This window comes from Petromyzon marinus, chromosome 49 (genome assembly GCF_048934315.1).
Source record: "Petromyzon marinus isolate PM22_M1 ecotype Great Lakes invasive population chromosome 49, UKy_Petmar_22M1.pri1.0, whole genome shotgun sequence".
Taxonomy (NCBI): Eukaryota; Metazoa; Chordata; class Hyperoartia; order Petromyzontiformes; family Petromyzontidae; genus Petromyzon; species Petromyzon marinus.
Genome location: NC_133715.1, coordinates 6098520 through 6113130, shown reverse-complemented (window position 1 = coordinate 6113130; position 14611 = coordinate 6098520). Strand labels below are relative to the sequence as shown.

The 14611-nt window shown below is 58.1% G+C and overlaps 1 protein-coding gene across 7 annotated transcripts in view; it reads right to left on the bottom strand.

The window, feature by feature from the left end:
• The window catches only part of DOP1A (DOP1 leucine zipper like protein A), a 48268-nt gene that overhangs the window by 9565 nt on the left and 24092 nt on the right, over positions 1 to 14611 (bottom strand). For 4 of the 7 annotated variants that reach the window (XM_076074635.1, XM_076074638.1, XM_076074637.1 and 1 more), the window contains 21 exons: positions 14138 to 14336; positions 13620 to 13789; positions 12976 to 13195; positions 12198 to 12370; positions 10764 to 11203; positions 9912 to 10023; positions 9472 to 9657; positions 8528 to 8731; positions 7868 to 8011; positions 7376 to 7434; positions 6469 to 6573; positions 5668 to 5734; positions 5409 to 5553; positions 4593 to 4678; positions 4140 to 4249; positions 3280 to 3429; positions 2870 to 2931; positions 2206 to 2358; positions 1703 to 1839; positions 1140 to 1195; positions 739 to 903 (listed from right to left, as the gene is read on the bottom strand). In XM_076074635.1, the coding sequence (XP_075930750.1) occupies positions 739 to 903; positions 1140 to 1195; positions 1703 to 1839; positions 2206 to 2358; positions 2870 to 2931; positions 3280 to 3429; positions 4140 to 4249; positions 4593 to 4678; positions 5409 to 5553; positions 5668 to 5734; positions 6469 to 6573; positions 7376 to 7434; positions 7868 to 8011; positions 8528 to 8731; positions 9472 to 9657; positions 9912 to 10023; positions 10764 to 11203; positions 12198 to 12370; positions 12976 to 13195; positions 13620 to 13789; positions 14138 to 14336 (3143 nt within the window). The remainder of the gene's footprint in view (positions 1 to 738; positions 904 to 1139; positions 1196 to 1702; positions 1840 to 2205; positions 2359 to 2869; positions 2932 to 3279; positions 3430 to 4139; positions 4250 to 4592; positions 4679 to 5408; positions 5554 to 5667; positions 5735 to 6468; positions 6574 to 7375; positions 7435 to 7867; positions 8012 to 8527; positions 8732 to 9471; positions 9658 to 9911; positions 10024 to 10763; positions 11204 to 12197; positions 12371 to 12975; positions 13196 to 13619; positions 13790 to 14137; positions 14337 to 14611) is intronic. The other 3 variants (XM_032972623.2, XM_076074639.1, XM_076074636.1) reach the window with 2 other exon arrangements.

The window sequence follows — 14611 nt, the reverse complement described above, 5'->3', positions numbered from 1 at the left end:
TGATGGGACAGGTGAGGGAGCTCACAGGTGAGGGCACACAGGTGAGTGAGTGGACACTGGTTGAGTGAGCTCAAACATGTAAGAATAGATCAGTGGTGGAGTGTATCAGTATGCACAGGTTGGTGGGAAGAGGTGGTGACCGTGAAGAGGTGGTGACCATGAGGAGGTGGTGAATATGAAGTGGTGGACATGAAGAGGTGGTGACCATGTTGAGGTGGTGAATATGAGGTGGTGACCATGATGAGGTGGTGACTATAGAGAGGTGGTGACTATAGAGAGGTCGTGATTACGAAGAGGTGGACATGAAGAGGTGGTGACCATGAAGAGGTGGTGACCATGAAGAGGTGGTGACAATGGAGAGGTGGTGACTACGAAGAGGTGGGCATGAAGAGGTGGTGACCATGAAGAGGTGGTGACTATGGAGAGGTGGTGACTACGAAGAGGTGGGCATGAAGAGGTGGTGACCATGATGAGGTGGTGACTATGGAGAGGTGGTGACTACGAAGAGGTGGGCATGAAGAGGTGGTGACCATGATGAGGTAGTGACCATGGAGAGGTGGTGACCATGAGGTGGTAACTCAGAAAGGGGTGGCGACTGGACACGAAGAGGTGCAAAGTGTTGGCAGGTTACGGAGAGGCGCAAGAGGTGTGGACAATGCGAGCCGTGGGCGGAAGAGCGAGGACGCGGGGTGGGGGGCGAAAGTGGGGGGGAGGGGGGTGCAAGGGGCAGGAGCGTACAGCTGGAACTGCGGGAGGTGGGCGGAGGGCAGCGCTAGCGCGAGGTCCAGGAACTTGCAGGCGGAGAGGTAGAGCGCGAGCCACCGCTGCTGGCTGTAGGATGACGAGAAGCCGTTCCCCCCGACGTACGTTGTCTCCAGCCCCGTGATGGACGGACTGGCGCTCCTAAACACAAAGTCGCAGGCGGGTGACGCCAACGGTTCCCCAAGCTCTGCGGGGGCCCTGTAACGAGATGGCTTGGCCAACTCCATTCGTGATTATACACAGGCGGCGGTGATGAGGTCGGCTCCAACACGGCCTTTATGAACCCCCGTCCCGCCCTACCGCCCCCGCGCCGAGCCACCGGGTCACTTGAGCATCACTTGTAGATTCCTACACATCCCTCCCGTCTCTCATCTCACCTGGTGATGTCATCTTCCGCCATGAGCTCCTGTTCCATCTGCATGAACACCTGCACCTGTGCGAGTGAGTGCAGGGCGGTCGGCACAAAGACGCAGACGGAATAATGAACACCGGAAGACGCGCGCAGGTCTCGGAGGCAACGTCGTATTGACTGTCACGTGACGTAAGTGGGCTTGGGCAGGACGTGTCACGGCTAGAAGGGGGCGATGGCCGGTGCTAGGGACTAGCAACGGAATGGCGGCTTGGAGAGGGAACGCGCCCGAGAGAAAACAAACACTGCGACATCACCACCACCACCTGCATCACCACTATAACCACCACCATTGTCATCATCAGAAACACTAATATAACTACTACCACCACCACTATCAGTACTAAAACCACCACCATTACCACCACCTGCATCACCACCAAAAATATTACCACCACCACCACCGGGATTACCACCAAACCACACACATTACCACCGCTCCCACCACATGAACTAACACCGCCACCACCAGCACACCGAACAATGCGCACACGCTCACACACCGCGGGTAACAAAAGGAACGCTGCCCACCAGCTCGGTGATCATGGCAGGCCACAGCGCGGTGAGGTGCTGGTGCGACACGCGCAGCAGCAGCACACGGAAGAAGAGGAACACCTGGGCGTGCAGCGTGGGCACCTGGGGCAGCCGCAGGCTCTCCACCAGCCGCTCTGCTCGCGCGCAGGCACAGACAAAGATCCCCCGGGTAGCCTACACAGACTGCTGTGGCAAGTGTTTTCAAACGAGGACCGACAAAGGGCGGCACGGCGCACGAGTATTTGGTTGCTATAAATTTCCACGTGATGATAAGCCACTTTGGTGAGCTATCATTTTTTGGCCAGGTCCCTTCTGAATAAGAGCTACATAACTCAATGGGCCTTACCTGGTAAAAAACAAATAGTTTAGTGTAGTTTTAGTGTGTGTGTGAATGCGTCTGTGTGTGAATGCGTCTGTGTGCGCGTGGGTCCGTCCGTGCGTCCGTGTGTGTGTGTACGTATGCACGCGCGTATGCGCGTGCGCGGTGGCAGGAGACTCACCCTGGATGTCGGGCAGGAACTTGTGGTACTGGTCGACCTCACTGGAGAAGACGGAGAAGGCGAGCCGCTTGAGCAGCATCACGCGCTGCTCCAGCTCCGCCTCGCGGTTCCCAAACAGGTTCAGGGAGCTGCTCTGCGCCACCGTCACGCGCGCTGCGTGCACACCGACAAACCGACGCCTTCATCCAGCAGCGGATTGTGACCAACGATGACGATGATGATGATGATACACATGCACACGTATACAGAGAGACCCCGTGTGGCCTGGCCGTTACCGGTGACCTATGAAGGGCGGCACCGTGCCTGGCCGCCTTTGTCTTCTCTCAGCGTCGATGTTTCCGTACCGCACCGGGGTGCCCAAGACCGGTGTGGATAATCGCCAACGATGTCGGCCAGTAATCAACCCTCAAGTCGCCGGCTTCGTGGCGCAGTGCGCTAACCGCGGCAAACCCTCCGATACGTAGAACAATAATAGAGGACATGGGATCTACGGCATCAGAGAGGGCTCGTATACTACTAACACAGGACCCACAGACTAACACACAACACACACAGACTAACACACGACGCACAAAGTTACACTGGAAATAATATACGCTCCATATACTGTGGATGATACACGTGTGCGAGCGTGTGCGTGCGCGAGCAGTTGACTCTCACTCACTCATGAGGTCACGGAAGGTGGTCTTGTCGTGGGTCATCAGGTGGTCGATGATGGAGCGCCACCTGCGCACGAGCAGACACGCGCAGACACACGCGCGGCGATGTATTAACCGAGTCAGCCCCAACGCAGGCACCACCAGGGGCCTCTCAAACGTGTGCGCACGTGAGCACGTAAGCGGAGAGCGAAGCACTGTGACCTGCAACTGTGGTGAGTGAGTGGGTTGTGAGCTGCAGCGTGGTGGTGGTGGTGGTTGAACAGAGTCCTCAACACGGGTAGTGAAGGAATCAACGGTGAAGTTCACGGGAACAGTAACCACCGCAGTAGCGAGAGAGGAGCGATAGGGAGGCGAATGGCGGTTCAGTGAGAGGCCCAGGGAACTTGGTGAGACTCCCGGACGGGGTGGGACTCACTGAGGGACGCAGCTGGCGTCCATCTGGAAGAAGGTGGACTCCATGAAGAGGTCGAGCGCCTCCTTCTTCCAGGCGCGCCGCGTGTACTGGTACCCGCTCAGGCTGCTCAGCAGCTGCACGCACGCACGGAAGCTCGGCGCGTTGTGGGCACTGCAAACACGCAAACACACAATACGCAATGCAACACACATGTAACCAAGAGAAAGATCCCGGTATAGCCTTAACAGATTGTTGGAATAAGCGCTGTTAGACAGCACCTATGAATGCCAGAACGGTACACGAAGGGGTGGGTGGCCAGCACCAGGCCCGACGGCCTTTGTCTCCCCAGTGGCGATGTTTACACACCACACCAGGTACTTATTTGAGGCAGAGTCGACCTAGGAGAGGCCTAGAACCGAATCAGATCATCTTGACTGGTGTCGGCCGTGAGCAGGAATCGAACTCGGGTCGCCGGGTTCGTAGCGCAGCGCGCTGACCGCTACACTACCACTCACACACAACACGCACTGCAACACACACACAGACACAACACCCACTGCAGCACACAATATACACATAATACATATTGCAACACACATACGTACTTGATGTACACACATACGTACTTGATGTACACACACAATACACACTGCAACACAAACACACACAGACATATACATTTCCCCTTGTAAGGCCACAGTGCTATATTGGCGAACGTGTTCAGTTCTTTCGCTTGTGCACCGCTGCCAGCATTGCAGTAGCAGCAGCATCACCACACAATCATTTGCCGAGTTTACAGCTGCGTTTACGACCGGGACTTGGAGCTGAGTGGGGGCCAGGGGAGCGAGGGGGGATGACGACAGGGGGATCCCCTCGCTCACCTGTGGTTCTTGAGGTAGGGCACGACATAGTACATGATGTTGATGAGCAGTGGCACCACCTTCTCCTTCTCGTCGCTGCGGAAAACCATGTCCAGGAGATGCGCCAACACCTGCAGGAGCGAGGCACGGCGCGCCGTGAATACAAGGCGCGGAGTCCGAGCGACGTCCGGCACAAGGCGTGCCAGAAATCCCGCCGCGGCGCACAAGCAACGCACAAAGTGTGGGTAATTTCCGGGTAGGAATATGGAGCATTCCGACATGGAGCGCAGTCAATCTTGGCACGGGGTGTGAGCAACACCTGGCACTGAGCAGGTAAATCCTGGCATGAGTATTAACCACGACGGACACGGACCACGTAAAACCCCCGACACAAGAGCACGGACAAGACCCGGAGCGAACTCTGAGCCGGAGCACGGCGTTCGGGCGTCGCGTGGGGAGAGCGGCGGGCATCACCTCGGCCAGCAGGGTGAGGGCGTGGACGCTGAAGACGGAGGGCGGCTGCGACACCACCTCGGCCACCGGAGACAATAGCAGCGCGTCTGCAACGGCAGACCAGGCCCACGCAGACGCTCGCTGAACAAACTCGCGCCGTGCGGTGCGCTCGCCGGCAAGTGCTGCAGCCTCGCCGAGTCTCAAAGGGTCGTGGTCGAGCAAGCTCCTCGTTTGGGACGTTTGGGTCAATTATGTTTTGTTTGCAATGTTTCGTCCTCTACCTGGGTTTCATTTGCCGAGCACGATCGGCGTCGCTTCACAAAAACAGAGGATCCACTACGCAGTGAGGGTTTCTGATGTGAAGAGTGCGTGGAGAGGGGGGTAGAGTGAGATGAGAGGGAGAGGTAGGAGAGTGTGTGGAGGAGAATAGAGTGAGATGAGAGGAGTGGTAGGAGAGTGTGTGGAGGGGAGTAGAGTGAGATGAGAGGAGTGGTAGGAGAGTGCGTGGAGGGGAGTAGAGTGAGATGAGAGGGAAGAGTTAGGAGAGTGAGTGGAGGGGAGTAGAGTGAGATGAGAGGAGAGGGGGTAGGAGAACGTGTGGAGAGGAGTAGAGTTAGATGAGAGGTAGGAAGCGGTGAGTCCAAGGAGGATCTTGAAGACTGCGAGTGCGATCCCCGAAGTTGATGCGGAATCGGATTGCGAGGCGGTGGAGGGATCCGGGTAGTGGGGTGACGCGGTCTCGTTTAGGGCGGGGGGAGTCCGGGGCAGCCGCGTTGCGGGATCGCGTGGACGCTGGATCCACGGAGCAGGAATCGGCGAGGGCGAGCGAGTCCTCACCGTCGGCGTCGGCCTGCAGTCCCGCAGCGTCCACCGTGACCTGGGGTCCGGCCTTCACCTCGAGGTTGCGCCGCAACCACGTGGTCTGCTCCAGCGAGGAGCCGGCCACGTGCGTGACTGCCTCCACCAGCCGCTGCGTCACATCCTGCGGCCGCGCGTCGCACCGCGAGCGTCACAACGCGCGTCGGAGCTCCGAGTATTTATTTATTTATTCAATGCACTCTTACAATCGTTCCACGTGCCACCCTGTCGCCTTTACCTGGAGGTCTCGCAGATCCTTCTTGCTCTCCATGGGGGGCATCTTCATCACAAACTCGTTGAGGATTCTGCAGTGAGAATCGCCATTGACAAATTAAACTGGTCCACGTTTCTGTGCGTGGTGTGTGCCGAATCTGTGTGTGCGTGGGAGTGTATGTGCGTGTGTGTATGTGTGCGTTCAAGAGTGTGTTTGTGTGTGTGGGTGCGTGTGCGAATGTGTGCGTGTGTGTGCACTTGTGTATGTGTACGCCCATGAGTCTGTGTGTGCGTGTATGCGGGTGAGTGTGTGCGCATGTGTGCGTGTGCGTGTATGTGCGTCGGTATGTGCGTGTGTATGTGTGGACAGGCGTCTATGACTTTACCAGTGGTGTCAAGATCGGCCTCAGTGGAGGAGGCTCGTGAAGGACGCTACTGGGCGGTTGGAGGCAGTCGCCCTCCAACAACAACGGAGGGCGGAGGAGCGACGCTCACAACGAGCGGAGCGCCGGGTGGCTAAAGCACAGCAAGTTGGCACAGTAGGGGGCACAGGTGGTGCATCGGCCAGTCATCTCAGTAAGTCGACCTGTGGCACCTGGGTCTGCCCCGTGACCTCCTGCCAGCGGACGTTCGACACTTCACGTGGCCTCAAGATGCACATAGCCTGGCACAAGCGTCGTGGTGACGTCACCGCCACTTAGTGGCGAATGGCGGTTGTTGTGTGTTGTGCATCTGTGCGCGTCCATGAGTCTGTGTGTGCGTGTGTGCATGTGTGCACATGTCTTTGTGTGCAAATGTCTTTGTGTACATCCATGAGTGTATGTACCCCAGCAGCAGGAAGTGACCGGGGGGAGGAAGGTTGAGAGCGGAACATTCTTTGAGCAGTGACAGCAATGAGGGCCAGCTGTCCACAAACTGAGACACCGCTATCCTGCATGCACGCAGACAAAGATCCCCCGTATAGCCTCAACAGACCGGTGGGACAAGTGCTGTTCGCGAGCACGAATGAAGGGTGGCAGGACACACGAGGGGGTGGGTGGCCAGCACTACGCCCGACCGCCTTTGTCTCCCCAGTGGCGATGTTTACACACCGCACCAGGTACTCATTTGACGCCGAGCCAACACACACCCGTAACACGCAAATACAGAGATCATCCATGCAGCCTTCAACAGACTGCTGGGGCGAGCGTGGTTAGCGAGCACCCATTAAGGCCAGCACGGTGCAGAATGGCTTTCTGCGGCCACAACCATCCCCGGCCAACTTAGTCTACCCACACACGGCAACAACAACAACAACAGCCACCACTCTCCACTAAGTGACGCTTGTGCCATGTTAGGTCCACTTTGAGGCTACCGTAAGGCTCACTGGCGCTCTGTTTACAATGCCCACAAAAATACAAAAAAGGTCCCCCTCTAGATATCCTCAACAGGCTGTTGGGGCAAGTGCTGTTAACGAGCACCTTTGAAGGAGAGCGCGGCACACACGGGTGTGGGTGTCCGGCACCACACCCAGCCACCTTTGTCTTCCCAGTGGAGATGTTTACACACCGCACCAGGTACTCATTTGAGGCTGAGTCGACCTGGACGAGTTCAACGCTGTTGTTGGTCGTGAGAGGGAATTGAACTCGCCGCTCCACAACAGCACTCACACAGAGCACATATACAGCTCTCCTACGCAGCTTACACTGGCACACACCCACACTCGCACACTCCCCCCCCCAAGAGCGCCTCACCTCTGCACGTAGGCGAAGAAGAACTGCAGCACGCTCACCTCCAGCGGCACGCTCTTCTGCTGCCGACACGACAAGAGAGATCAGCGAGGACGCCACATCACGCCTACCCGACTAAACGCACCTGCACCGCACCCACGCCATGCGAATGGCGCAAGCGTGGAGGCGTTCTCCGAGGGATGCGATACCCTCGCTTCGGGTAGAGACGGCGATCAGAAGCGATTGGAACTTTGAACCGCCGTGCCGGGAGATTGAATCGAAACCGGCGACCTCCGGGACTGCAAGTCCAGCGTGCTGGTGACCGTTACACCGCGCCAGTGGCGGCAGCAGCTTCCCGAGTTCACAACGGGCTTCACCATTCCGGGGCACCCTCAAAATACCGGGGCCGATTCCTAAAATTACTCAATACATTCGTCGACGATATACGGGGTGACCGGAGGACGACGGGTGGGGGGGGGGTGAGGGGGTGAGGGGGTAGGGGTGGGGGTTAACCACCTCCTTGGGCGAGGGGGCCGGCCCGCTCGGGGGCTGCCGCACCACCTCCTTGACGGTGCCCACCACGCTGTCGGTGCGCATGCTGCTGATGCCGCGGATCAGGTCCACCAGCAGCTGCTGGTCCACATTGGCGGCCGCCAGAACCTGCGGACAGAGAGACCCCCGCCCCCGTGTAGCCTCCGACACGGACAGTCGTGGAGAGCGCTGTCAGCGAGCACCTGTTAAGGTTGGCTCGGCTAGTCAAGCGATGTTAAGCACGGGTGGGTACAGTTCAAGCTCGCGTGGTTACGCACAGTCCATTGTGGATAAGCGTTGACGCTGCTTGGCAAGGGGAAAGGGCGGTGGATCGCCGATGAACGCGGTTAGCCATGGATGAGTGTGGTTAACCACGCGTGGGTGAGCGTGGTTAACCACGCGTGGGTGAGCGTGGTTAACCACGAGTGGGTGAGCGTGGTTAACCACACGTGGGTGAGCGTGGTTAACCACGAGTGGGTGAGCGCGGTTAACCACGCGTGGGTGAGCGCGGTTAACCACGCGTGGGTGAGCGCGGTTAACCACGCGTGGGTGAGCGTGGTTAACCACGCGTGGGTGAGCGTGGGCGAGTGTGGGCGAGGAGGGCGAGTGTAGGCGGGCGTGGACGTTTTGGCGAGCGCGGTTAACTGTGGTCGAGCGAGGTTGCGCGCGGTTGTCCGCGCCTGACGAGCGGGGTCGATCGTCGACCTCGGCGGCACACACCCGGCTGCGGGAGGCCGCGGGCCGCCCCCTCGTGCGCTCGTTCCACACGCGCGCCACCGCGGCCATGAAGGCGACGCCGTGCTGCAGGCTCAGGGGGCTCAGCAGGTCCAGCACTTTCTGCCGCAGGATCTGAGATGGGCAGCAGGAGAGACGAAACCCAAGCACACACGAGCGGCGTGACTGAGGAATCCGTTTGAAACTCTTGCAGAGCAGCGAGTCTCTCGGTGTTAGGGAATGGCCCAGAGAAGCGGTTATCATACGCTACGGGTTACCGTGCTATGCTACCTGGTTTCTGTGTGAATATACAAGTCTCTATATGAGTCCACGGGTCTCTATACAAGTCGGCGGGTCTCGAGCCGAGTCTACGGGTCTCCATCATGAGTCTACGGGTCTGTAGCCCAGTCTACGGGTATCTATATGAGTCTACAGGTCTCTAGCCCAGTCCATGGGTCTCTATGTGAGTCTTCGGGTCAAAAGCCCAGTCTACGGGTATCTATAGGAGTCTACGGGTCTCCATCATGAGTCTACGGGTCTCTAACCCAGCCTACGGATCTCTATATGAGTCTTCGGGTCAAAAGCCCAGTCTACTGTTATCTATATGAGTTTTCGGGTTTCTATATGAGTCTACGGATCTCTATGAGTCTTCGGGTCAAAAGCCCAGTCTACTGGTATCTATAGGAGTCTACGGGTCTCTATATGAGTCTACGGATCTTTCGCCGAGTCTACGGGTCTCTATGTGAGAACCCAGTTTAATCACAGGTGCCGGCTCAGCGCTCCGAGCCACCCATCCACCTCAACCACCAGCGCGACGGTAGAGAGACTCACGCAGGGGAGAGTTGGTTGAGAGCGGAACGATCACTCGCGCTCACCTTGGTGGAGCCCAGCCCAACCGAGGAGGGGGCGGCCGCTCCTCCCGTGACCCCGGCCACGACCTCTACCCGCTGCCCCTCGGCCTTGCCCAGCAGGCTCCAGAGCAGGGCAGCCGTGGAGAGGACGCAGGGCAGCACGCACAGCATGGCGGCGCGGGCCTCGGCACGGCTAGCGGAGCTCGGCGACTGCACGCGCACGTACGTACGCACGCAATAACACAGACGCGCGGGCGCACGCAAAGCACGCGCACGCATGTTACATAAACGCACACGCGTGGACGCATGCGCAAGCGTACGTGCACACACGTGGAATTGGACACACACCAAAGCATGCCCACGCACACGCACCGTCACGGCAAAAAGCACACGTCCACACCTTCAACCAAACACACGCGCACACGCGCACACGCGCGCCCACATGCATGCCGTGTCCCTCTCACGTGGATGTGCGTGGTGGAGCTGTCCAGCAGGCAGTAGTGCACCACGGTGGTGAGCCCCTCCAGCAGGCACAGCACGTAGTCGGGCGGCACACTCTCCAGCAGCACTTCCGGCCTGCATCGCACAGCACCGCATGCACCACTGTGTACCACCAACAGAGAAAAAGGTCCACCGTATAGCCTTAACAGACTTTTGGGGCAAGTACGGTTCGCGAGCGCATATGAAGGCCGGCACGGCACACCCAGGTGGCCAACGCCATGCCCAGCCGCCTTTGTCTCCTCAGTGCCGATATTTACACCACACCAAGTACTCATATGAGGCTTAGTCGACCTACGGGAGGCCTAGGCCGGGTTCAGATAATCATCACTGGTGTTGGCCCTGAGTGGGAATCGATTTCAGATCACCAGGTTAGTACAACCACCACCCCACCTGCATCACCATCACCAATATAACTACCATCACCCCTATAACCACCACCACCACCGGCATCACCACTAAACCACACACATTACCACCACTATAACACTGCACCCATCACTACTACCACCACCAAACATTCTTAAAATAACATGCAGGACCACTTGCTACAGATCCACATGACGCAACAAAGACAAAGATCCCACGTATAGCCTTAACAGATTGTTGGGGCAAGTGCTGTTGGCGAGCACCTGCGAAGGCAGGCACGGCACACGAGGGGGGAGGCCCATGACCGGTTCAGATAATCGTCACTGGCGTTGATCGTGAGCGGGAGTCGAACCCGGGCCGCCGGGTTCTTCGCGCAGCGCTCTAACCGCCGCACTACCACCACCGCACAACGCCACCGACGCCGTCCACCCCGAGCCAGCGTCACTCACCGGTCGGCCGCGAGCGCGCTCTCCCAGGCGTGCTGCTGCGCCGCCGCGTCCAGGTTGCGGCACACCTGAGCGACGACGGCCACGGCGAGCCGGGCCAGCGCGCGGCCCAGGTAGGGCAGCGACGCCGTGACGGCGCCCACCCAGCGCGGGTGAGCGGCGCAGCTGGCGCGGCCAGGCGGCGCCGACACCAGCAGCGCCCGCGTCACCGCCCAGCCCAGCATCTCCTGCTCCGCCAGGGGGCGGCTCGACACGAAGCGCAGGGAGGTGGGCGCTGCCGGGCCCACGGCCTGCTCTTGCTGGTGCTGCTGGTGCTCCTGCTGGTGCTGCTGCTGGTGGTGGTTGGAGGGGGGGTTTTCTGGCTCCGCTGCCACTAGTTCGGTGAATCCGCCCTCCGGGTCTTCCGTGCAGGCCAGGACCTTGTGCTCCAGCACCATGAGGGCCTGGCGATTAAGCGAGACCGGTCGCGCGTGGCGAGTTCGTTGATTTCGGCGAATCGGGACGATTACGTTCATAGCGATCGCCGCCCCCCTCCTAAGTAAACTCGCCAGGACCCTCCTGCAAAAAGAGTCTTGAGACACGGTGAGGCTTTCCTGAGTAAACGTGCATAATTATTTAAAAAAATAGATTTTCGGGTGAGACACGTATTTAACCAGTCACATTTTGTGTCGTATAAACCTCCACCCACCAGCCGCACACCACACAAATCAAATTAAATCGTCACGTGTCCAAGCATATAAGCCCGCCAGTTATTCATGTTGTTATTGTTGCTGTTGTTATTCCAACAAGTGCCCATCCTCCACGTGTCATGAAACCAGAATGATGAAAAGATGTGGCCAGGTCACCCCGGGCCCTTTCTTGTCAGTATTAAAGTATAAGAATAGCTTTTACCCTTTCTGCCAATAAAACAGGAGGTGTTAAGATGTTCAAGCACCAAACAAAAACCTTTTCTAGATTTGAAGCTTTCGTGACTGCAAGGAATCATACTCTTTGGTTTTTTCGGTAAAGCCACGTAGGTAAAAAGTAAACAAAACTAATGAACAAAAACAAATGAAAAAAATTTTGTTTTCATTTATTTTGTTTATTTTTTACCTACGTGACGTTACCGAAAAAACCAAAGAGTACAAAAACCTTTTGCAAGGAATTATGTTTGCATTAACCACTCATAATTGTGGTGAACATGCAAACAAAAACATGCTCTGGTAATATGTGCATCTACCTTTGAAACTGGTCTACACCAGAGAGAGCCAACCAGTGTTAAGACCAGAGAATGCCAAAAGGCGAACAGCACAAAGATAATACACTATCAGGGCGTGAGCAGCTAGAACATGGTCACCCTGCGGCCTAACCCACGAATCAATTACGAATCCTTATAACATTGGCTGCGAAAACCTACTGCGTAGTAAGTTAATATGATCTGTGCCGATGCAATGAAACCTGCAGCAGGCGCAGCAGCTGGGCCTGCAGGGCCCCGCTTGTTCCCTCTCCGCTGGCGCGGGCACTCCCCTCCCCCGGCTCCTCCTCCTCTTCCTCTCCGTCCTCGAAAAAGTTCACTTTTCCCTCCACGGAGAGGCCCTCTTCAGCGGCCGGGTCGTTGCGCACGGAGAGCACTGCACGGGGGGGCACCGTCGCCGTCGTCAGCGCCGTCGTTTTGACACCGTGACTCCCACACGGCGCATCCGCACGACGGCGCCGGGCAGACGGCGCCAGCTTGGCGGTAGGGAAATTCCATAACTGGCTACGTGCACGACATCGCACACTCGAAAGACGTGGGCAATGACGTGGACGATCGTGAAGTGGCTGCACGGGCATCGTACGCAAACGCAAAGTAGGGCTGTAATTCACATTGAAACAATTGCCCACCTTTCTTTCCTTTTTGGGGAACATCGCTCGTAAAGTACGTCGGTGTCGGACGCGCTCGGACGTGGGCGGTGATGATGCGTTGGGATTCGTGTGCGAGGCTGACCATGTGTGACGAGCGTGCCAATTGTGGTGTGATGATGGTGGAGTTGCATGTGTGGCGTGATGAGCGTATTGGTGCTGGTGTGATGATAGCAAGGCACTAGATCAATTGCAGGTTACCAGGCGCGACTCAACTTGCTAATAAGCTCAACGCTTGCGGGCTGACTGGCTGACGGACCGAGCAATGAACCGACCAGTTCACCTGTGGGCCTCACCGCCTTGTCGTGCGGCGAGGCCATGGGCCACCACCCACCGTGCACTTGTGCCCTGGCGTGCGCCCCCGCCACTCCGGCCACCAGGCAGTGCAGCACCACCTTCTGCGCCTTGCAACGTGCCAGCAGGTCCAGCAGGAAGCTCGCAAAGCCCGGGCCGGAGCTCGAGGCGGAACCCGTACCTCCGGCGCCGGTGCAGCCCGAGTCCACGAGCCGCGCCAGCGCCGACACCAGGAGCGTCAGCACCTCGGCGCTGGCGAGCTGAACAGCCCCGGGGAGTAACGAGGTGAGAGACAGGCAGCGCTGTGATGTGGCCCTTCCTGTACATGCGTGTGTGTGTGTGTTAGCGTTAATGGTTATATACATCAAGCGAAGGTAGGGTTTATGGATATAATCGCGTTGAGTTATGGGTTCAGGTTTAGTGTTTTAGGGCTCAAGTCAGGTTTCGGTTAGGGCTAGAGTGAGGCTATATTTAGGGTTTTAGGGCTAGCATTAGATTGGGGTTGAGAGATAATAGTCGGATTATGGTTCAGAGCTTGGGTTAGGATTTGGGTAAGAGGGCAAGAGTTCAGGGTGAGGATTTGCGCGAAAGAATTCGGGGTACTCAGCGGCAATGGTCTTATGCTGGGCCCGGTCAGCGCAAGCCGATTCTCACGAAGCTGGACCAGTGGTTGAGGGGCCTTGCCTGCACGTGGCGGTTCTCGGAGAGCTGGCGCGGCGACGCGCGCACGTGGTGCGGGTAGTACGAGCGCAGGAACGCGAGCCCCAGCGACAGCACCACCTCCAGGTACATGGCGTTACGGAAGCCGCCCGCCTGCGCCCCTCCGCCCTCCGCCGACGCCACCACGCCCGGGCCTGCAAGCAGCCAGCACCGGCGGCGGCGGCACAAACCACACACACGCAAAGACAAAGATCCTCCGTATAGCCTTAACGGGCTGCTTGGGCAAGTGATGTAAGCGAGTAGTACCTATAAAGGCTGACACGGCACATGAGGGGATAGGTGGCCAGCACCACGCCCAGCAGCCTTCGTCTCCCTAGTGGTGATATTTACACACTGCACCTAGCACTAATTTGAGGTTGAGTCTACCTATCAGAGGCCCAGGACTCGGTGAGATTATTAGTCATTGGGGGTGTTCGTAGCGCAGCGCGCTAACCACCGTGCCACCGCCCGCTCTCTCTACACATCCTCCAGTCGTCACCGACCGTGGGAGCTGGCGTAGAAGTCTCCGCCGGTGAAGGAGGCACGGTGGCGCGCCAGCAGGTTCTGCAGCAGCACAAGGCGCGGGGTGCGGGCGCCGCTGACGCCCGTGGTGGCGAGGGCGCTGACGAAAGCGGCCGGGATGGAGCGCAGCACCGAGCCGAGCACCGCCAGCGCATGCAGCACGCGGCCCGTGTCGTACACCTGCGGGCGCGAGTAGGGGACACCGCCAGGGAGGGGTGGGGGGGTTGGCACGCGTGACAGCTCTAGCGGGGATTGCGCGAGATAATGCACGCACCGGAAGGTGGCCGTCACTGTTCAGGCTTTAGGTTTATCCGTGGGGTCGTTGTCGTTGGTGCAAAATGTGTCGCTAACAAACGCCGAGGAGGAGCCACAGACGACAAGGAAGGCAGCAGCAGCAGCAGCCAGGCGGTGAGGAGTCAGAGCTACCAACAATTGCCCAAGCTCTGCAGTCCTCT